Genomic DNA, 22780 nt, shown 5'->3' with positions numbered 1-22780 from the left:
ATATGGTCAAGGCATGATGCTATATTTTATTGTATGAGATGATCATGTTTTGTAACCGAGTTATCGGCAACTGGCAGGAGCCATATGGTTGTCGCTTTATTGTATGCAATGAAATCGCCCTGTAATTGCTTTACTTTATCACTAAGCGGTAGCGATAGTCGTAGAAGCAATAGTTGGCGAGACGACAACGATGCTATGATGGAGATCAAGGTGTCGCGCCGGTGACAATGGTGATCATGACGGTGCTTCGGAGATGGAGATCACAAGCACAAGATGATGATGGCCATATCATATCACTTATATTGATTGCATGTGATGTTTATCTTTTATGCATCTTATTTTGCTTTGATTGACGGTAGCATTATAAGATGATCTCTCACTAAATTTCAAGATAAAAGTGTTCTCCCTGAGTATGCACCGTTGCCAAAGTTCGTCGTGCCGAGACACCCCGTGATGATCGGGTGTGATAAGCTCTACGTTCATCTACAACGGGTGCAAGCCAGTTTTGCACACGCTGAATACTCGGGTTAAACTTGACGAGTCTAGCATATGCAGATATGGCCTCACAACACTGAGACCGAAAGGTCGAGCGTGAATCATATAGTAGATATGATCAACATAGTGATGTTCACCATTGAAAACTACTCCATCTCACGTGATGATCGGACATGGTTTAGTTGATTTGGATCACGTGATCACTTAGATGATTAGAGGGATGTCTATCTAAGTGGGAGTTCTTAATTAATATGATTAATTGAACTTAAATTTATCATGAACTTAGTACCTGATAGTATTTTGCTTGTCTATGTTGTTTGTAGATAGATGGCCCGTGCTGTTGTACCGTTGAATTTTAATGCGTTCCTTGAGAAAGCAAGGTTGAAAGATGATGGTAGCAATTACACGGACTGGGTCCGTAACTTGAGGATTATCCTCATTGCTGCATAGAAGAATTACGTCCTGGAAGCACCGCTGGGTGCCAGGCCTGCTGCAGATGCAACTGACGAGGTTAAGAATGTCTGGCAGAGCAAAGCTGATGACTACTCGATAGTTCAGTGTACCATGCTTTACGGCTTAGAACCAGGGCTTCAACGACGTTTTGAACGTCATGGAGCATATGAGATGTTCCAGGAGTTGAAGTTAATATTTCAAGCAAATGCCCGGATTGAGAGATATGAAGTCTCCAATAAGTTCTACAGCTGCAAGATGGAGGAGAATAGTTATGTCAGTGAACATATACTCAAAATGTCTGGGTATAACAATCACTTGATTCAACTGGGAGTTAATCTTCCGGATGATAGTGTCATTGACAGAATTCTTGAATCACTGCCACCAAGCTACAAGAGCTTCATGATGAACTATAATATGCAAGGGATGGATAAGACAATTCCCGAGCTCTTCGCGATGCTAAAGGCTGCGGAGGTAGAAATCAAGAAGGAGCATCAAGTGTTGATGGTCAACAAAACCGCCAGTTTCAAGAAAAAGGGCAAAGGGAAGAAGAAGGGGAACTTCAAGAAGAACAGCAAACAAGTTGCTGCTCAAGAGAAGAAACCCAAGTCTGGACCTAAGCCTGGGACTGAGTGCTTCTACTGCAAGCAGACTGGACACTGGAAGCGGAACTGGCCCAAGTATTTGGCGGATAAGAAGGATAGCAAGGTGAACAAAGGTATATGTGATATACATGTTATTGATGTGTACCTTACTAGAGCTCGCAGTAGCACCTGCGTATTTGATACTGGTTCTGTTGCTAATATTTGCAACTCGAAACAGGGACTACGGATTAAGCGAAGACTGGCTAAGGACAAGGTGACGATGCGCGTGGGAAATGGTTCCAAAGTCGATGTGATCGCCGTCGGCACGCTACCTCTACATCTACCTTCGGGATTACTTTTAGACCTAACTAATTGTTATTTGGTGCCAGCGTTAAGCATGAACATTATATGTGGATCTTGTTTGATGCGAGACGGTTATTCATTTAAATCTGAGGATAATGGTTGTTCTATTTATATGAGTAATATCTTTTATGGTCATGCACCCTTGAAGAGTGGTCTATTTTTGTTGAATCTCGATAGTAGTGATACACATATTCATAATGTTGAAGCCAAAAGATGCAGAGTTGATAATGATAGTGCAACTTATTTGTGGCACTGCCGTTTGGGTCATATTGGTGTAAAGCGCATGAAGAAACTCCATACTAATGGACTTTTGGAATCACTTGATTATGAATCACTTGGTACTTGCGAACCATGCCTTATGGGCAAGATGACTAAAACGCCATTCTCCGGAACAATGGAGCGAGCAACAGATTTGTTAGAGATCATACATACTGATGTATCTGGTCCGATGAATGTTGAGGCTCGCGGCGGGTGTCGTTATTTTCTCACCTTCACAGATGATTTGAGCAAATATGGGTATATCTACTTAATGAAACATAAGTCTGAAACATTTGAAAAGTTCAAAGAATTTCAGAGTGAAGTGGAAAATCATCGTAACAAGAAAATAAAGTTTCTACGACTGATCGTGGAGGAGAATATTTGAGTTACGAGTTTGGTCTACATTTGAAACAATGCGGAATAGTCTCGCAACTCACGCCACCCGGAACACCACAGCGTAATGGTGTGTCCGAACGTCGTAATCGTACTTTACTAGATATGGTGCGATCTATGATGTCTCTTACTGATTTACCGCTATCGTTTTGGGGTTATGCTTTAGAGACGGCTGCATTCACGTTAAATAGGGCACCATCGAAATCCGTTGAGACGACGCCGTATGAACTGTGGTTTGGCAAGAAACCAAAGTTTTCGTTTCTTAAAGTTTGGGGCTGCGATGCTTATGTGAAAAAGCTTCAACCTGATAAGCTCGAACCCAAATCGGAGAAATATGTCTTCATATGATACCCGAAGGAAACTGTTGGGTACACCTTCTATTACAGATCCGAATGCAAGACATTCGTTGCTAAGAATGGATCCTTTCTAGAGAAGGAGTTTCTCTCAAAAGAAGTGAGTGGAAGGAAAGTAGAACTTGATGAGGTAACTGTACCTGCTCCCTTATTGGAAAGTAGTTCATCACAGAAACCGGTTCCTGTGACACCTACACCAATTAGTGAGGAAGCTAATGATATTGATCATGAAACTCCAGATCGTGTTACTACTGAACCTCGTAGGTCAACCAGAGTAAGATCCGCACCAGAGTGGTACGGTAATCCTATTCTGGAGGTCATGTTACTTGACCAAGGCAAACCTACAAACTATGAAGAAGCGATGGTGAGCCCAGATTCCGCAAAATGGCTTGAGGCCATGAAATCTGAGATGGGATTCATGTATGAGAACAAAGTATGGACTTTGGTTGACTTGCCCGATGACCGGCAAGCCATTGAGAATAAATGGATCTTCAAGAAAAAGATTGACGCTGACGGTGATGTTACTGTCTATAAAGCTCGACTTGTTGCGAAAGGTTTTCGACAAGTTCAAGGGATTGACTACGATGAGACTTTCTCACCCGTAGCGATGCTTAAGTCTGTCCGAATCATGTTAGCAATTGCCGCATTTTATGATTATGAAATTTGGCAAATGGATGTCAAAACTGCATTCCTAAATGGATTTCTGGAAGAAGAGTTGTATATGATGCAACCAGAAGGTTTTGTCGATTCAAAGGGAGCTAACAAAGTGTGCAAGCTCCAGCGATCCATTTATGGACTGGTGCAAGCCTCTCGGAGTTTGAATAAACGTTTTGGTAGTGTGATCAAAGCATATGGTTTTATACAAACTTTTGGAGAAGCCTGTATTTACAAGAAAGTGAGTGGGAGCTCTGTAGCATTTCTGATATTATATGTGGATGACATATTGCTAATTGGAAATGATATAGAATTTCTGGATAACATAAAAGGATACTTGAATAAGAGTTTTTCAATGAAAGACCTCGGTGAAGCTGCTTACATATTAGGCATCAAGATCTATAGAGATAGATCAAGACGCTTGATAGGACTTTCACAAAGCACATACCTTGACAAAGTTTTGAAGAAGTTCAAAATGGATCAAGCAAAGAAAGGTTTCTTGCCTGTGTTACAAGGTGTGAAGTTGAGTCAGACTCAATGCCTGACCACTTCAGAAGATAGAGAGAAAATGAAAGATGTTCCCTCTGCTTCAGCCATAGGCTCTGTCATGTATGCAATGTTGTGTACCAGTCCTGATGTGTGTCTTGCTATTAGCCTAGCAGGGAGGTACCAAAGTAATCCAGGAGTGGATCACTCGACAGCGGTCAAGAACATCCTGAAATACCTAAAAAGGACTAAGGATATGTTTCTCGTTTATGGAGGTGACAAAGGGCTAGTCGTAAATGGTTACATCGATGCAAGCTTTGACACTGATCCGAACGATTCTAAATCGCAAACCGGATACGTATTTACATTGAACGGTGGAGCTGTCAGTTGGTGCAGTTCTAAACAAAGCGTCGTGGCGGGATCTACGTGTGAAGCGGAGTACATAGCTGCTTCAGAAGCAGCAAATGAAGGAGTCTGGATGAAGGAGTTCATATCCGATCTAGGTGTCATACCTAGTGCATCGGGTCCAATGAAAATCTTTTGTGACAATACTGGTGCAATTGCCTTAGCAAAGGAATCCAGATTTCACAAGAGGACCAAGCGCATCAAGAGACGCTTCAATTCCATCCGGGACCAAGTCCAGGTGGGAGACATAGAGATTTGCAAGAGACATACGGATCTGAATATTGCAGACCCGTTGACTAAGCCTCTTCCACGAGCAAAACATGATCAGCACCAAAACTCCATGCATGGGTGTTAGAATCATTACTGTGTAATCTAGATTATTGACTCTAGTGCAAGTGGGAGACTGAAGGAAATATGCCCTAGGGGCAATAATGAAGTTATTATTTATTTCCTTATATCATGATAAATGTTTATTATTCATGCTAGAATTGTATTAACCGGAAACATAATACATGTGTGAATACATAGACAAACATAGTGTCACTAGTATGCCTCTACTTGACTAGCTCGTTAATCGAAGATGGTTGAGTTTCCTAGCCATGGACATGAGTTGTCATTTGTTTAACAGGATCACATCATTAGGAGAATGATGTGATTGACTTGACCCATTCCGTTAGCTTAGCACTTGATCGTTTAGTATGTTGCTATTGCTTTCTTCATGACTTATACATGTTCCTATGACTATGAGATTATGCAACTCCCGTTTACCGAAGGAACACTTTGTGTGCTATGAAACGTCACAACGTAACTGGGTGATTATAAAGGTGCTCTACAGGTGTCTCCTAAGGTACTTGTTGAGTTGGCGTATTTCGAGATTAGGATTTGTCACTCCGATTGTCGGAGAGGTATCTCTGGGCCCTCTCGGTAATGCACGTCACTATAAGCCTTGCAAGCAATGTGACTAATGAGTTAGTTGCGGGATGATGCATTACGAAATGAGTAAAGAGACTTGTCAGTAACGAGATTGAACTAGGTATTGAGATACTGACGATCGAATCTCGGGCAAGTAACATACCGATGACAAAGGGAACAACGTATGTTGTTATGCGGTTTGACCGATAAAGATCTTCGTAGAATATGTAGGAGCCAATATGAGCATCCAGGTTATTGGTTATTGACTGGAGACGTGTCTCGGTCATGTCTACATAGTTCTGTAACCCGTAGGGTCCGCACGCTTAAAGTTTGGTGATGATCGGTATTATGAGTTTTTGTGTTTTGATGTACCGAAGGTAGTTCGGACTCTCGGATATGATCACAGACATGACGAGGAGTCTCGAAATGGTCGAGACGTAAAGATCGATATATTGGACGACTATATTCGGACACCGGAAGTGTTCCGAGTGATTTCGGAGAAAACCGGAGTACCGGGGGGTTACCGGACCCCCCCCGGGGGGAGTTAATTGGGCCTTATGGGCCTTAGTGGGAGAAGAGGAGGGGCGGCCAGGGCAGCCGCGCCCCCTCCCCCTCTAGTCCGAATTGGACAAGGAGGGGGGCGCCGCCCCCCTTTTCCTTCTCCTCTCTCCCTTCCTTCCCTCTCCTACTCCAACAAGCAAAAGGAGGAGTCCTACTCCCGGTGGGAGTAGGACTCCCCCCTTGGCACGCCCTCCTCCTGGCCGGCCGCCTCCCCCCTTGCTCCTTTATATACGGGGGCAGGGGGCACCCTAGAACACACAAGTTGATCCGTTGATCTATTCCAGCCGTGTGCGGTGCCCCCCTCCACCATATTGCACCTCGGTCATATCGTAGCGGTGCTTAGGCGAAGCCCTGCGTTGGTAGCAACATCATCACCGTTATCATGCCGTCGTGCTGACGGAACTCTCCCGTGAAGCTCTGCTGGATCGGAGTTCGCGGGACGTCATCGAGCTGAACTCGGAGGTGCCGTACGTTCGGTACTTGGATCGGTCGGATCGTGAAGACGTACGACTACATCAACCGCGTTGTGCTAACGCTTCCGCTTTCGGTCTATGAGGGTACGTGGACAACAACTATCCCCTCTCGTTGCTATGCATCACCATGATCCCGCGTGTGCGTAGGAATTTTTTTGAAATTACTGCGTTCCCCAACACTTGTTGTTGCTATTTATAGATATTTCCATGCTTAGGATAGTGCACTGATGAGTGGCAGTTACAGAAAAGCAGATGCCACTGATCAGTGGACTTGCCCAACAGCAAGTGCCACTGATTAGTGGTAGTTGCCCATGAGCAAATGCCACTGATCAGTGGCATTTGCCCAACAACAAGTGCCATTGATAAGTGGCATTTGCTCATGGCAACTACCACTGATCAGTGGCACTTGTTGTTGGGCAAGTCCACTGATCAATGGCATTTGCCCAACAACAAGTGCCATTGATAAGTGGCATTTGTTCATGGGAGACTACCACTAATCAGTGGCACTTGTTGTTGGGCAAGTCCACTGATCAGTGCCACTGATCAGTGGCATTTTCCCAAAAGCAAGTGCCACTGATAAGTGGCATTTGGCAAAGAGTTTGTGCACTGATCAGTGGCATTTGCCTTTGGGCAAATGTCTCTGATCAGTGCCATTTTGCAAAGAGTTTGTGCACTAATACTTGTCATCTTATCTGGCAAGATATTGAAGACTGACTGGGATGTGGCGGGTGGAGGAGCTCAGGTGGTGGCCGGAGCTAAGGGCGCCGAGGATTTCATCCCCATGAACAGGTGGCTCAAGACGGTGGACCTGCCTGGCAGGATCGCCTTCATGAGCCTGCCTCATTCAAGGGGACGATCTCCGAGGCAGGGCCACGAGGAGGGAGCCCGGGAGCCGCTGCGCTTCTACTAGCAGATCAAGGACAACGAGGACCTCGCCATGCTCGTCGTCCCTCGCAAGTTCGTGGAGGTGATGAACACCTGGTTGGTCATCAAGCGGCTCCCGCGTGTGGTCAGGCTGTCGGCGAACAAGCGGTGCGTGTTCTGGGTGCAGGTCCAGAACTTCGAGGGGCACATGGTGCTTGGCCGGGGCTGGAATTACTTCTGCCGCGGCCACCGGATCGTCCCCGGCGATCTTTGTCGTTGTGCGCATCTCAGGACTCGGACTGAAGGTTCAGATCTACAACCACGTCTCCTCGGTCATGTGCAGGTTTCGTTGCAGCAGGCACAACTGCGTTGGTGACATTGAGCATGCTATGTACTTAAGTTAAGTAAGGTGTTAGTGTTGAACTTTTATGGTGTGTGGCGAGACTTATGGGTACTTATGCTCGGAACTTGTTCATATTTTGGCCAGGAGCAGCAACCTCGCATGGAGTAGGGAAGGAGGATGCACCTGCTGTTAATCTAGACTTATGCTATGTAGTTAAGTAGTTTGCTGTCATTTCCTTGCTTGATTTGTTTTTTTCGAAACGCAGGCAAAAGAATTGCCTCATCGATTAATTAAGAAGAAGAGAATTGTCCAGTTAATTTACGGAAAACTGGGCGAAAACCGATACAAACAACCCAGAAGAGGGCTACTCACAGAGCACGAAGCACCACGGACACATACACTGCCCACCCAATGCTCCTAACACACAACACTCACAACCCTCAACACTTGGTGAGAACATCGATGCAATGACTCAGAAGATCAAAGCCACGACGACGACTGATACGTCTCCAACGTATCTATAATTTTTTATTGTTCCATGCTATGTTATATTCTGTTTTGGATGTTTAATGGGCTTTATTATACACTTTTATATTATTTTGGGACTAACCTATTAACCGGAGGCCCAGCCCAGAATTGTTGTTTTTTTGCCTATTTCAGAGTTTCGCAGAAAAAGAATATCAAACAGAATCCAAACGGAATGAAACCTTCGGGAACGTGATTTTTGGAACAAACGTGATCCAGAGGACTTGGACCCTACGTCAAGAAAGCAATCAGGAGGGCACGAGGTAGGGGGCACGCCTACCTCCCCTGGGCGCGCCCTCCACCCTCGTGGGGCCCACGTTGCTCCACCGACGTACTTCTTCCTCCTATATATACCTACGTACCCCCAAACCAACAGAAGCATCCACGAAAACCTAATTCCACCGCCGCAACCTTCTGTACCCGTGAGATCCCATCTTCGGGCCTTTTCCGGCATCCTGCCGGAGGGGGCATTGATCACGGAGGGCTTCTACATCAACACCATAGCCTCTCCGATGATGTGTGAGTAGTTTACCTCAAACCTTCGGGTCCATAGTTATTAGCTAGATGGCTTCTTCTCTCTCTTTGGATCTCAATACAAAGTTCTCCACGATTCTCGTGGAGATCTATTCGATGTAATCTTCTTTTGCGGTGTGTTTGTTGAGACCGATGAATTGTGGGTTTATGATCAAGTTTATCTATGAACAATATTTGAATCTCCTCTGAATTCTTTTATGTACGATTGGTTATCTTTGCAAGTCTCTTCGAATTATCAGTTTGGTTTGGCCTACTAGATTGATCTTTCTTGCAATGGGAGAAGTGCTTAGCTTTGGGTTCAATCTTGCGGTGTCCTTTCCCAGTGACAGCAGGGGCAGCAAGGCACGTATTGTATTGTTGCCATCGAGGATAACAAGATGGGGTTTATATCATATTGCATGAGTTTATCCCTCTACATCATGTCATCTTACTTAAAGCGTTACTCTGTTCTTTTGAACTTAATACTCTAGATGCATGCTGGATAGCGGTCTATGTGTGGAGTAATAGTAGTACATGCAGGCAGGAGTCGGTCTACTTGTCGCGGACGTGATGCCTATATACATGATCATACCTAGATATTCTCATAACTATGCTCAATTCTGTCAATTGCTCAAAAGTAATTTGTTCACCCACCGTAATACTTATGCTCTCGAGAGAAGCCACTAGTGAAACCTATAGCCCCCGGGTCTATTTTCCATCATATTAATCTTCCAACACTTAGCTATTTTTATTGCCTTTTATTTTACTTTGCATCTTTATCATAAAAATACCAAAAATATTATCTTATCATATCTATCAGATCTCACTTTCATAAGTGACCGTGAAGGGATTGACAACCCCTTTATTGCATTGGTTGCAAGGATCTTATTTGTTTGTGTAGGTGCGAGGGACTCGTGCGTGGCCTCCTACTGGATTGATACCTTGGTTCTCAAAAACTGAGGGAAATACTTACGCTGCTTTACTGCATCACCCTTTCCTCTTCAAGGGAAAACCAACACAGTGCTCAAGAGGTAGCAAGAAGGATTTCTGGCGTCGTTGCCGGGGAGTCTACGCAAAAGTCAACATACTAAGTACCCATCACAAACCCTTATCTCCCACATTACATTATTTGCCATTTGCCTCTCGTTTTCTTCTCCCCCACTTCACCCTTGCCGTTTTATTTGCCTTTTCTTCGCCTTCTTCCTGTATGTCTTTTTGTTTGTGTTTCCATGTGCCTTATATTTGCTTGCATCTTTGCTTGCTAAAAATCTATTGATATGGATCCACTTAAAGTGTTCTACTTGGATCATCTTTGATCCTTATGCGCTCGTGCTGAAACCCCAACTAGCCTAGTTGATAGGAAATCTTTAGATGAGCATGCTCATTTTGTGCGTCACCGTTTGTCTGAAAAAGGGAGACTCTTATGGAATCAAATAAACAGATTGCTGTGTTATGCTTGGAATCTTTGTGAAATTTGTGATTTTACTTGTTGCTCTAAGAACCCTAAAAAACACCTTCCCTACCTATGTGAGTTTAATGATAATGAAATCTTGTCTTCTTATGCAAAGGGTGTTTATAGTTACTACGATATCGAACAAATTGAAGAATTTTGCTTTTAAGGGTGCTTATGAAGTTGCTTCTTTGATTGAAAAGTATGATATTACTCTCTACGAATCTGAAAATTTTGACATACTTAAATATTGATATGAAAACTATGCTCATAATGTCTATGTCAAAGAATTTATTGAGAGAATGACCGTTGCTTTGGAAGAAAATAATGATATGCATGAATCTATAGATAATGATGATTCTTATGATTTCATTGAAATATCCCTTGATGAACATGATGCTTGCTATTCTTGTGGCCATGATGCCAATCTTTATGAAGATGAATTTGCTATAGTTCCTTATGTTAAACATGAGATCGTTGCTATTGCACCCATACTTGATAGTTCCTTCGATGAAAAGCATGATTGCAATGATGTTGTTATAAATTCTCTTAATGTCAATTGTGTTAATGATATGCAAAACCTCAAGCTTGGGGATGCTAGTTTTGCTATGACTACTATTTGTTGCAATGATCATGATGGGGGTGATTCTTCTTTTGATCTTCAAAATTTATTTAAGCCCCGTGATGAATATGAGATTGATATTAATTTTTGCAATAATATTGAAAGTGGGTTTGGAAGAGTGTCAACTTTAGATCCCACATATTTGGAGAATGTTCAATCTTATGAAATTTTTGATAAAAGTGGGTTTGGAGAGGTCATGACTTTAGTTAATGATATTCCCACTATTTTGGAAGAGTGTAAACTTTGCATACATGTGGATCGTGTTAAGAATATGTTTTGTGATAGCTATATTGTTGAATTTTCTTATGATCCTACATGTAATTATTATGAGAGAGGAAAATATGGTTATAGAAATTTTCACGTTACTAAATTACCTCTCGTTATGTTGAGATTGCTATCGTTCCTTTCCGCTTTCTTGCATATGCTAGTTTTTGCTTGCTATGATAATTTGTTTTTCTATGAGATGCCTATGAATAGGAAATATGTTAGACTTAGATGTGTTTGTCACGTGTTTCATGATGCTTTCTTCGCGCTTCAATTCTTGTCTTTTATGCGAGCATCATTAAAATTATCAATGCCTAGCTAGGGGCGTTAAATGATAGCGCTTGTTGGGAGGCAACCCAATTTTATTTTCAGTTTTTTGCTTTTTGCTTCTGTTTAGGAATAAATATTTGATCTAGCCTCTGGTTAGATTTTTTTATGTTTTGATTACTGTTTGTGCCAAGTTTAACCTATAGGATCTTCTTGGATGATAGTTATTTGATCTTGCTGAAAATTCCAGAACTTTCTGTTCACGAAAACAATTGTTAAAAATCACCAGAACGTGATAAATATTGATTCCAATTGCAGAAGATCAATAAACAAATTGTCTAGGTCGTCCTATTTTGTAGATTTTTTGGAGTTCCAGAAGTTTGCGTTAGTTACAGATTGTTCTGTTTTTGACAGATTCTGTTTTTCGTGTGTTGTTTGCTTATTTTGATGAATCTATGACTAGTAAAATAGTTTATAAACCATAGAGAATTTGGAATACAGTAGGTTTAACACCAATATAAATAAAGAATGAGTTCATTACAGTACCTTGAAGTGGTGTTTTGTTTTCTTTCGCTAACGCAGCTCACGAGATTTTCTGCTGAGTTTTGTGTTGTGAAGTTTTCAAGTTTTGGGTGAAAGATTTGATGGATTATGGAACAAGGAGTGGCAAGAGCCTAAGCTTGGGGATGCCCATGGCACCCCAAGATAATCTAAGGACACCAAAAAGCCAAAGCTTGGGGATGCCCCGGAAGGCATCCCCTCTTTCGTCTACTTCCACCGGTAACTTTACTTGGAGCTATATTTTTATTCACCACATGTATGTGTTTTGCTTGGAGCGTCTTGTATTATTTGAGTCTTTGTTTATTTAGTTTACCACAATCATCCTTGCTGTACACACCTTTTGAGAGAGTCACACATAAATTGGAACTTATTAGAATACTCTATGTGTTTCACTTATATTTTTTGAGCTATATAGTTTTGCTCTAGTGCTTCACTTATATCTTTTAGAGCACGGCGGTGGATTTGTTTTATAGAAACTATTTATCTCTCATGCTTCACTTATATTATTTTGAGAGTCTTAAAATAGCATGGCAATTTGCTTTAATTATAATATCATGAGAAATTTGACGCTTGATAATTGTTTTGAGATATAAAGGTGGTAATATCATAGTTGTGCTAGTTGAGTAATTGTAGAATTGAAAAATACTTGTGTTGGAGTTTGTGATTCCCGTAGCATGCACGTATGGTGAACCGTTATGTAATGAAGTCGGAGCATGAGGTATTTATTGATTGTCATCCTTTGTGTGGTGGTCGGGATCGCGCGATGGTTAACTCCTACCAATTCTTCCCATAGGAGCATGCGTAGTAGTACTTTGCTTCGAGGGCTAATAAATTTTTGCAATGAGTATATGAGTTCTTTATGACTAATGTGAGTCCATGGATTATACGCACACTTACCTTTCCGCAATTTTCTAGCCTCTTCGGTACCGTGCATTGCCCCTTCTCACCTTGAGAGTTGGTGCAAACTTCGCCGGTGCATCCAAACCCCGTGATATGATACGCTCTATCACACATAAACCTCCTTATATCTTCCTCAAAATAGCCACCATACCTACCTATTATGGCATTTCCATAGCCATTCCAAAATATTGCCATGCAACTTTCCATCGTTTCGTTTATCATGACACGCTCCATCATTGTCATATTACTTTGCATGATCATGTAGTTGACATTGTATTTGTGGCAAAGCCACCATTCATAATTCTTTCATACATGTCGCTCTTGATTCATTGCATATCCCGGTACACCGCCGGAGGCATCCACATAGAGTCATATTTTGTTCTATGAGTTGTAATTCATGAGTTGTAAGTAAATAAAAGTGTGATGATCATCATTATTAGAGCATTGTCCCAAGTGAGGAAAGGATGATGGAGACTATAATTCCCCCACAAGTCGGGATGAGACTCCGGACTAAATAAAAAAAAGAGGCCATAAAAAAAAAGGCCCAAATAAAAAAAAGAGAAAAAGAGAGAAGGGACAATGTTACTATCCTTTTACCACACTTGTGCTTCAAAGTAGCACCGTGATCTTCATGATAGAGAGTCTCTCATTTTGTCGCTTTCATATACTAGTGGGAAATTTCATTATAGAACTTGGCTTGTATATTCCAATGATGGGCTTCCTCAAATGCCCGAGGTCTTCGTGAGCAAGCAAGTTGGATGCACACCCACTTAGTTTCTTTTGTTTGAGCTTTCATACACTTATAACTCTAAGTGCATCTGTTGCATGGCAATCCCTACTCCTTGCATTGACATCAATTGATGGGCATCTCCATAGCCTGTTGATTAGCCTCGTTGATGTGAGACTTTCTCCTTTTTTTGTCTTCCCACATAACCCCTATCATTATACCTTATTCCACCATAGTGCTATATCCATGGCTTGCGCTCGTATTGCGTAAGAGTTTAAAAGGCTGAAGCGCGTTAAAAAGTATGAATCAATTGCTTGGCTAAAACCGGGGTTGTACATGATATGAATATTTTGTGTGGGGAAGATGGAGCATAGCCAGACTATATGATTTTGTAGGGATAACTTGCTTTGGCAATGTTATTTTGATAAGACATAATTGCTTGGTTAGCATGCTTGAAGTATTATTATTTTTATGTCAACATTAAACTTTTATCTTGAATCATATCAAATCTGAACATTCGTGCCACAATAAGAAGAATTACATTGAAATTATGCTAAGTAGCATTCCACATCAAAAATTATGTTTTTATCATTTCCTACTCGAGGACGAGCAGGAATTAAGCTTGGCGATGCTTGATACGTCTCCAACGTATCTATAATTTTTTTTGTTCCATGCTATATTATATTCTGTTTTGGATGTTTAATGGGTTTTATTATACACTTTTGTATTATTTTTAGGACTAACCTATTAACCGGAGGCCCAGCCCAGAATTGCTGTTTTTTGCCTATTTCAGAGTTTCGCAGAAAAAGAATATCAAACAGAGTCCAAACGGAATGAAACCTTCGGGAACGTGATTTTTGGAACAAACGTGATCCAGAGGACTTGGACCCTACGTCAAGAAAGCAATCAGGAGGGCACGAGGTAGGAGGGCGCGCCTACCTCCCCTGGGTGCACCCTCCACCCTCGTGGGGCCCATGTTGCTCCACCGACATACTTCTTCCTCCTATATATATACCTACGTACCCCCAAAGTATCAGATACGGAGCCAAAAACCTAATTCCACCGCCGCAACCTTCTGTACTCGTGAGATCCCATCTTCGGGCCTTTTCCGGAGCTCCGCCGGAGGGGGCATTGATCACGGAGGGCTTCTACATCAACACCATAGCCTCTCCGATGATGTGTGAGTAGTTTACCTCAGACCTTCGGGTCCATAGTTATTAGCTAGATGGCTTCTTCTCTCTCTTTGGTTCTCAATACAAAGTTCTCCACGATTCTCGTGGAGATCTATTCGATGTAATCTTCTTTTGCGGTGTGTTTGTTGAGACCGATGAATTGTGGGTTTATGATCAAGTTTATATATGAACAATATTTGAATCTCCTCTAAATTCTTTTATGTATGATTGGTTATCTTTACTAGTCTCTTCGAATTATCAGTTTGGTTTGGCCTACTAGATTGATCTTTCTTGCAATGGGAGAAGTGCTTAGCTTTGGGTTCAATCTTGCGGTGTCCTTTCCCAGTGACAGCAGGGCCGGGCAGCAAGGCACGTATTGTATTGTTGCCATCGAGGATAACAAGATGGGGTTTATATCATATTGCATGAGTTTATCCCTCTACATCATGTGATCTTACTTAAAGCGTTACTATATTCTTTTGAACTTAATACTCTAGATGCATGCTGGATAGCGGTCGATGTGTGGAGTAATAGTAGTAGATGCAGGCAGGACTCGGTCTACTTGTCGCGGACGTGATGCCTATATACATGATCATACCTAGATATTCTCATAACTATGCTCAATTCTGTCAATTGCTCAACAGTAATTTGTTCACCCACCGTAATACTTATGCTCTCGAGAGAAGCCACTAGTGAAACCTATGGCCCCCGGGTCTATTTTCCATCATATTAATCTTCCAACAATTAGCTATTTTTATTGCCTTTTATTTACTTTGCATCTTTATCATAAAAATACCAAAAATATTATCTTATCATATCTATCAGATCTCACTTTCGCAAGTGATCGTGAAGGGATTAACAACCCCTTTATTGCGTTGGTTGCGAGGATCTTATTTGTTTGTGTAGGTGCGAGGGACTCGTGTGTGGCCTCCTACTGGATTGATACATTGGTTCTAAAAAACTGAGGGAAATACTTACGCTGCTTTACTGCATCACCCTTTCCTCTTCAAGAAAAAACCAACGCAGTGCTCAAGAGGTAGCAACGACACGAGAATGTGAGCACTATCCATCATGAAATCACGTATGCCTTCTCTTTGCCGTCACACTTCTTGCGTTTGTTTCTCTTTGATTTCACCTTCACGAGGCAACCATCTGTCTTGCCGGATGTCGAGCGATCAGTCACAAAGCGGCTCTCAAAAGCCGGTGCCAACACACCACACGCATCCACATTCTTCAGATGCACACATGACAAAGATAAGTCATGTTCCTCACATGAGGTCTCCGACGAGTCCATCTTCATATTCTTCACTAACAGACTCATACAAAGCTCCCTAAGTTCAGGCATGCTCTTCAACACCGGGGCCACGACAACGGCCATGGACTCGCCCTCAGTGGAAGACAATATAGGGGGCGAGGTAGGCATCGATGCTGAATTGTTTGATTTGTCCCAGAACATGCACCGCTTGTTCGCCGACGGCCTGACCACGCGCGGGAGCCGCTTGATGACCAACTAGGTGTTCATCACCTCCACGAACTTGTGAGGGACGACGAGCATGGTGAGGTCCTCGTTGTCTTTGATCTGCTGGTAGAAGCGCAGCGGCTCCCGGGCCCCCTCCTCGTGGCCCTGCCTCGGAGATCGTCCCCTTGAACGAGGCAGGCTCATGAAGGCGATCCTGCCAGGCAGGTCCACCATCCTGAGCCACCTGTTCATGGGGATGAAATCCTCGGCGCCCTCAGCTCCGGCCACCACCTGAGCTCCTCCACCGACCACATTCCAGTCAGTCTTCAATATTTTGTTAGATAAGATGACAAGTATTAGTGCACAAACTCTTTGCAAAATGGCACTGATCAGAGACATTTGCCCAAAAGCAAATGCACCAAGATGCTTGCTTTGTTTGATTTCATTTGGTTGCTTGCTTTGTTTGATCTCATATGTGCTTGTTGTTGTGCTAATCATGTGGTGGTAAGGCCACCACATTTGAATGGGGCGATCAGAACACAGACGTTGTTTGCAACCAAACAGGTGAAGTTTGCATCTGCTCACATCATAAGCACAAAAACGGCAACCAAACAGCAGGGAGTAAATGCCCCTCCATGCGATGCAGGCAACCAAACAGGTTGCATCTGCTGCATATGAAGCTGTATTTCAAGAATCAGTCTGGCTAAAGATGGACATGCAATGCAGCTACTGTTGCAACCTGGAACCAAACACGCCCCATTAGACGATGACAGACAGACACGGCCGCATCGAAGAAAAACCCAGTGCTCCACTCGATCACCTGCCATCTGTAGTACACTAGTAGTAGTACGTAGTCGTCATCGCAGTGGAGCGCGGCATCGCCCAACACCGACTATGCCATCCCCCGGCGCCCCGGGGGCCGCCGATACGCAGGGAAGGAAGCATGCTGCATGCAATCTCCACACGCAAGGCAACGCAACCACCCCTACGATGCGACTGCGACAGGAGATCCAGGTGCAACTGCCAAGGCGCGCGGAGGCATCTCCCTCGAGTCTCGGCCAAGGAAGGAGACGGTTGCGCTCGCACGGGCAGAGGCAGGCGTGCACCGCGTGGACCCCTGCCCCTGGCGCCACGGGTTCACCTGGCCTGGGGACGGACGGACGGATGGTCCCGATCGGGCTCCTCCTGGCCACGGAACCCACCTGGTGCATGGGCGGCGGACCCAGCGCAGCACTCCACGCCAATGCCTTTCGCGTTTCCCTCCCTCGTACCACTACACCTCGGCCCCGGCCTTCCGTCCCCGGGAGCACCCGACCGCCCGGATCGCTCGATCCGTTCTGCACCCATGCATGCAGCCTGCGCTCTCCAGAGTTCCATCCGAGTTCGTTTCAGGGTGCCGGTGGACGTGCACATATTACGTGGTCCGGCATGCTGAATGCAACGGCTACTCACCGGCGCCTCATCATCTAGTCTAGCGAAACAAGCTAGTGGCGTCCCCATTAAATCACTGCAGTCATTAGTAACTCGACAAATCTGCAATCAATGTGCTACTACCGGGTTAAGTTAAGACGGTCCAAATTTAGAACGGCAGTTACTGCAACTGGGCAAAGCCCAAATTTTGGGCGCTTACTCGACTCGATCGGCTTTTCTAAAGCTTCTGGATGAATGCTCGCTCACCCGTCCAGTTAGTCCGGCCGAAACAGTACATGCTTCTGGGCGCAACCACGCGAAAGCGTTTCGCGTCCAGCCACAAACTCCGGCAAACGGCCACCGCTGACAGCTCTACTCCAGGCCGGATTCTTCTACTCTAGCAGCTGTCATGTTCTTGCATGAAATACAAGGATTTTTGTTTCTGTTTTCATCAGGCCTTCGTTCTTAACCTAGCAGGATAGAACAACTCACTTAATTACCACCTTCAACCTTAGCTCAAAACTGTGACGCTTATTTTGGATCAGAGGGAGTAGAACAATTCAGTTAACCACTGCTAGCACGAACTTGGCTCAAGTTTTTATTGATTTTCGGCGACTGCAACATCTTATCTTACAAAGCAGGAACTTAAAACTGACAACTGAAACATCTTATCTTACATACAGAAAAGTAAAACAAGGAGCAAGAAGCAAAGCAACAAGAACGAGAGACGACCTCTCGTCAGACGCATTCATGATTTCCTTCCTAGTATCATCGACCTCTCTATCCAGCGACGTCAGCGCATCGCCGCTGACACAGACGGAACCTCGGGCGGGTGGGGTCCAGGCTCCGTGCTGACCTCGCCACGTTGCGTCATGCGGCGGGATTGGCCCCCTCGAGCACGGCGCGCCACATGGGGTCCACCTCGTCGTCGCCGGCGGTGACGACCCACTCCTCCAAGACGACGAACAGCAGCATGTTGCTCGGCGGCGCGATGAAGCGGTCGCCGGGCACGCCTACCGCCGCCACGTGCCCGTCCACAGCCGACCGGAAGAACACCTCCCGGAGCTCCACCAGGGGGCTGGTGACGGGGGCGTCCAGGCCGCCATGGCAACTCAGCCACGGGAAGTCGAACACCCCCGGCGGCGGCTTCCACGCATCCCCATCCCCATCCCCACCCTCCACCACCGCCGGCGCCGCCTCATGGAATGCCGCTTCAGCCAGCGCATCAGCCGCCGCCGCCGCCGCCAGAGCCGACATCTTCGCTGGCGGCGAGTCCCCCTCCTCCTCCTCTCCCCGCGCACGCTTCCTGCTGCCCTCCCGCTGATCCATGCGCCGCGCTAAACAACACAAACACACACACGCATGCACACCAACATCTCAGCTCCGACAACAAATATATCTCACTCCACTTTGCATGCAACAAGAAACACAGAAGCTATTGTTTGATCGATGTTCATTTGTTCATCGCAAGAACACATGCGCGTGCATTCAGTTACCTGTTCTTCTAGCCTTCTAGGCAAGGAAGGATAATGTCGGGACTGGGGAGAGGCGCCGGCCCTCTCCTCAGGTGCTCGTTCTTTTGCGGTGGCGGCGGTGGTTGGTGTAGTGGGGGATCGATGCGGTGGTGTGGAAACTATGTTAGGGTGTGTGCGCCTATATATAGAAGACACACGCTGTGAAAAGGGAACTACGTTAGGGTGAGAGGCCGAGGGCGATGGACGGTGTTTTGCACGGCATCCGACTACTACTTTTGTATCAACATGGATTCCATGTGACACTGGAAAGCCGGGGGTGGTCCTCCTTTTTGATAAAAGAAATATGAAAAGTGAACTGATTTTGTATGAATTGTAGTTTTGTACTGGTGCCGCTTGAATTGGATGCAGGTAGAAGTAGCTTTATGTGCTGATTTCAAGGGTAGCTATGGATGTGTTTGGGGCTCTTTCCTTTTTGTGGGCAGTTGCAGTAGAATAAAAAATTAAAATTATTATCGATATGGTAAAGAATTAACTAAAGATCGAAAAAATACCTGGTGCCGAAGGGGAAAGTCGGAATACGAGTTCTCACCGAATCCACATCCAGATCTGCATAGGTCAGCCGACTACTAATGTTATGGCGACCAAGGGAATTTTCGATATGGTAAAGAATTAACGAAATATCAAAAGAATACCTGTTACCGAAGGGGAAAATCGGATATGAGTTCTCACCGGATCCACATCTTAATCTGCATAGATCAGTCGACTCCTAATGTTATGGCGACCAAGGAAATATTTTATATGGTAAAAAATTACGAAAGATTGGAAAAAATACCTATTGCCGAAGGGGGGAGTCGGATATGAGTTCTCACCGGATCCACATCCAGATCTGCGTAGGTCAGCCGACTCCTAATGCTATAGCGACCAAGGGAATTTTTGATATGGTAAAGAATTAATGGGAGATAAAAAAATGTTGCCGAAGGGGAATGTCGGATATGAGTTCTCACCGGATCCACATCCAGATCTGCATAGGTCAGCCTACTCCTAATGTTATGGCAACTAGGGGATCTAGGTTCTCGGTGGCTAGAAGCGAGGTTGTGGATGTGAGAAACATAGTATCATGCGGTCAACAGGTGCTATGAGCGAATAATAGAAACTTATGGGTGTCAGCTACGCTAAGTGTGGTATGTTGCTATACCTGGATCTATGATGGAAGGTGGCGATGCAAGAGAGAACCAAAGGAGATCGAGGGATGGTAGATGCTTAACTATTCATGAAGAGGAAATTCGATTACCTATTCTCGCCATCAAATTCACATCAAGATCTATGTAGGTCGACTCACTTCGAGAGCGGTATTCTGGTCTTGGATTCATAATTTCGGTGCTAGAACTGAGGGTGGAGATGGCGAAGGTGGAATCGCACGAGGAGGGGATACTGGAGCATGGCGATGAGGTTCATTGAATGATAGAACCTTTAGGTGTCAACTACCTAAAATGAGGATGCTCGTATCTGGATCTATTACGGGAGGCGACGATGCAAGAGAGCACCTAAGGAAGCCGAGGGATGCCGGCGGCCGGCCAGATGCCGGAGGAGGTCGAGGGATGGAAAAGGTAGGGAAGATGGTGAATTTTGTGGTAGCAAGGTCCGTAGGTGATAATAGGTGTAGAACGGGCCATGGCGATGAGGGGGGGGGGGGGGGGAGTCTGGGCGAAAGGGGGAACATAGTCCCACGGGGAATTGGCAGAAAGGAGGGCGAGCGGAACGATGCTTTATAGAAAAAAAAATTGGGGGGGGGGGGGGCTCTGCGCGGAAGGGGGAACATAGTCCCATGGGGAATGTAGGAATGGGGAGAAAGGAGGGTGAGCTGAACGACGCTTTATAGAAAAAATTGGGGGGGGGGGGGAGGGCTTTGCACGGAAGGGGGAACATAGCCCCACAGGGAATGTAGGAATGGGGAGAAAGGAGGGTCAGCTGAACGACGCTTTATAGAACTTGGGGGGGGGGGGGGGGGGGGGAGGGGGAAGAAGGGGAATATAGTGCCACGGGAATGTAGGAGTGGAAGAAAGGAGGGTGAATGAAATGATTCGTTATATAGTTGAGGGATGGTGCCACGGGAATATAAACAACAGAACATTTTGAAAACTTTAGCCTATTATAAATCGTACCTTTTTCGCGTGTGTTTGGTGAAAAATACTTGTTGGCTGTTAAAAAATTGTCATAAAGGAAATGATCAGTTTGTCCTTAAATTGAAATTGACAATAATCGGTTTGTTCAAAAAAGCTACCCAGACTAACTATTTATTGTCAATTCCAATTATTGTTCAAAAAAGGACATTGATTATGGTAATGATATGGCGTTTAGTTTGCGTTAATCTGCTCTACCATAACGCGCACGCGACATGGCACACACATTAGAGCCTTCCATGGTGTTTTCAGATTCACACTCCATTTCTATACCTCATTGTACTGATTTGTATTTAATATGGGATCCGCAATTTTGAAAAATCATTGAAGTTTCAGATTTTCAAAAAACTCTATATTTGAAATGTGTTAGAACACATACTATGTGCTTGATTTCAATTTTCCATGAAGTAAAGATATCATTAAATTTGAAATGCATCTCACTTAATTTTAGCAATGGTTCAGTAATTTGAAATGCATTACACTGTATTTCGATCTTGATTCAATAATATTTAGGACACTTTCACAAAAGTTCCCAAAAATATCATCATTTTGAATGCATTCGAAATGCATGCCAGCCATGATTCGATAATATGTGTATACATTTCACAAAAGTTTGAAATGCATTTTAATCATGATCTAGTCAAATTTCAAATGCAGTTTGCTTAATTTTAGTTCAGATTTAGTAAGCTTCAAATGCATTTTAATGAATTTAAGTCTTGATCCCATAACATTTCAATGCATTTAAGAAAAGCCTCAAGTACATTTAAAATGCATATGACAGCCTTTCAATCATGATTTAAGTACATTTAAAATTTGCAGTTCTGGGATCCACAACCAAAAAATTCGCGCATTTTTACAAATTACAAATTTTCAAAAAAAACAAAGGTGTTAGAAAACTATTCCGGTTGCATATATAAATCGATATATTTCACTGGTTTGCTGTATGTATAAATATACGAAATACATACGTTAATACATGATAGCGTGTAAAATATGCATTGCATAAAAAGAGAAATACAACACACGTCTGAAAAAGCATGCGCCGAGGGTGGATTCTTGGCCACGCCAGAAAAATCGTGTTGGTCACGATCTATTCATCAAGGGACACTTGCAAGGATACACGCACCGATCAGTTCATAGATTGATGGTTTTGCAGATATTGTTTTCTTTTTTGCGCTAATTTTGAAGATATTGTTCCTCGGCACTTAGCAGCACCGATCCTTGACGAAGAAGCAAAAACAGGCGGCACACGAACGACCGACGGGCTCTCACACACAACACGAACGATGTCACACCAGCGGGCAACCGTTTCTGGCGTACGATCGTCGGTTCCCCGCCCACAGCCCTACAGATCAGCGTGCGTGCGTGCATGCATGCATGCAGAGACTCCCTTAAGCGGCGGGGCAGCCCGGGAGCAAAATTGGCACGTAGGAGTACGCAGGGAGGGGCGATGACAGGAGCACCGCTGGCTCCATCCTATCCATCTACTGCTATCTCCAGCCACAGGGCCGTGGCGTGCGCCCGCAGGTCCACTGGCTCTCCACCCGCCCCATGGCACGGCCGGGTGGCACCTTTCGTGCTCGTGGCATGCACGCGGCTGCGGTTACCGGTTAGGAAGAGAACAAACGAGGGGTCGCGGGAACGGCACGGCACGGTACGAG

General features: G+C 44.4%; 2 protein-coding genes across 5 annotated transcripts in view; both read right to left on the bottom strand.

The window, feature by feature from the left end:
• Positions 1–20628, bottom strand: part of LOC109775821 (probable galacturonosyltransferase 4) — a 33071-nt gene extending 12443 nt beyond the window's left edge. Inside the window, exons 1-4 of one of the 4 annotated variants that reach the window (XM_020334520.4) lie at positions 19944–20628; positions 19772–19851; positions 19632–19685; positions 19491–19545 (exon numbers count right to left, since the gene is read on the bottom strand). The gene's annotated coding sequence lies outside the window, so the exon portion shown is untranslated. Of the gene's footprint in view, positions 1–13105; positions 16346–17617; positions 17935–19490; positions 19546–19631; positions 19686–19771 lie in introns of those variants that run through there. The other 3 variants (XR_012190314.1, XR_006666780.2, XM_045231457.2) reach the window with 3 other exon arrangements.
• Positions 18040–19470, bottom strand: LOC120968422 (uncharacterized). Its single transcript, XM_040395185.3, has 2 exons — positions 18961–19470; positions 18040–18801 (listed from the first exon to the last, which is right to left on the bottom strand). The coding sequence occupies exon 2, from the start codon at positions 18791–18793 to the stop codon at positions 18335–18337; it is 459 nt and encodes a 152-aa protein (XP_040251119.1). The 5' UTR covers positions 18794–18801; positions 18961–19470; the 3' UTR covers positions 18040–18334.
• Positions 20629–22780: the final 2152 nt, after the last annotated feature.

The sequence above is a fragment of the Aegilops tauschii genome, chromosome 7 (genome assembly GCF_002575655.3).
Source record: "Aegilops tauschii subsp. strangulata cultivar AL8/78 chromosome 7, Aet v6.0, whole genome shotgun sequence".
NCBI lineage: Eukaryota > Viridiplantae > Streptophyta > Magnoliopsida > Poales > Poaceae > Aegilops > Aegilops tauschii.
The sequence above is the reverse complement of the archived record's forward strand: the minus strand, read 5'-3'. Positions and strand labels throughout refer to the sequence as shown.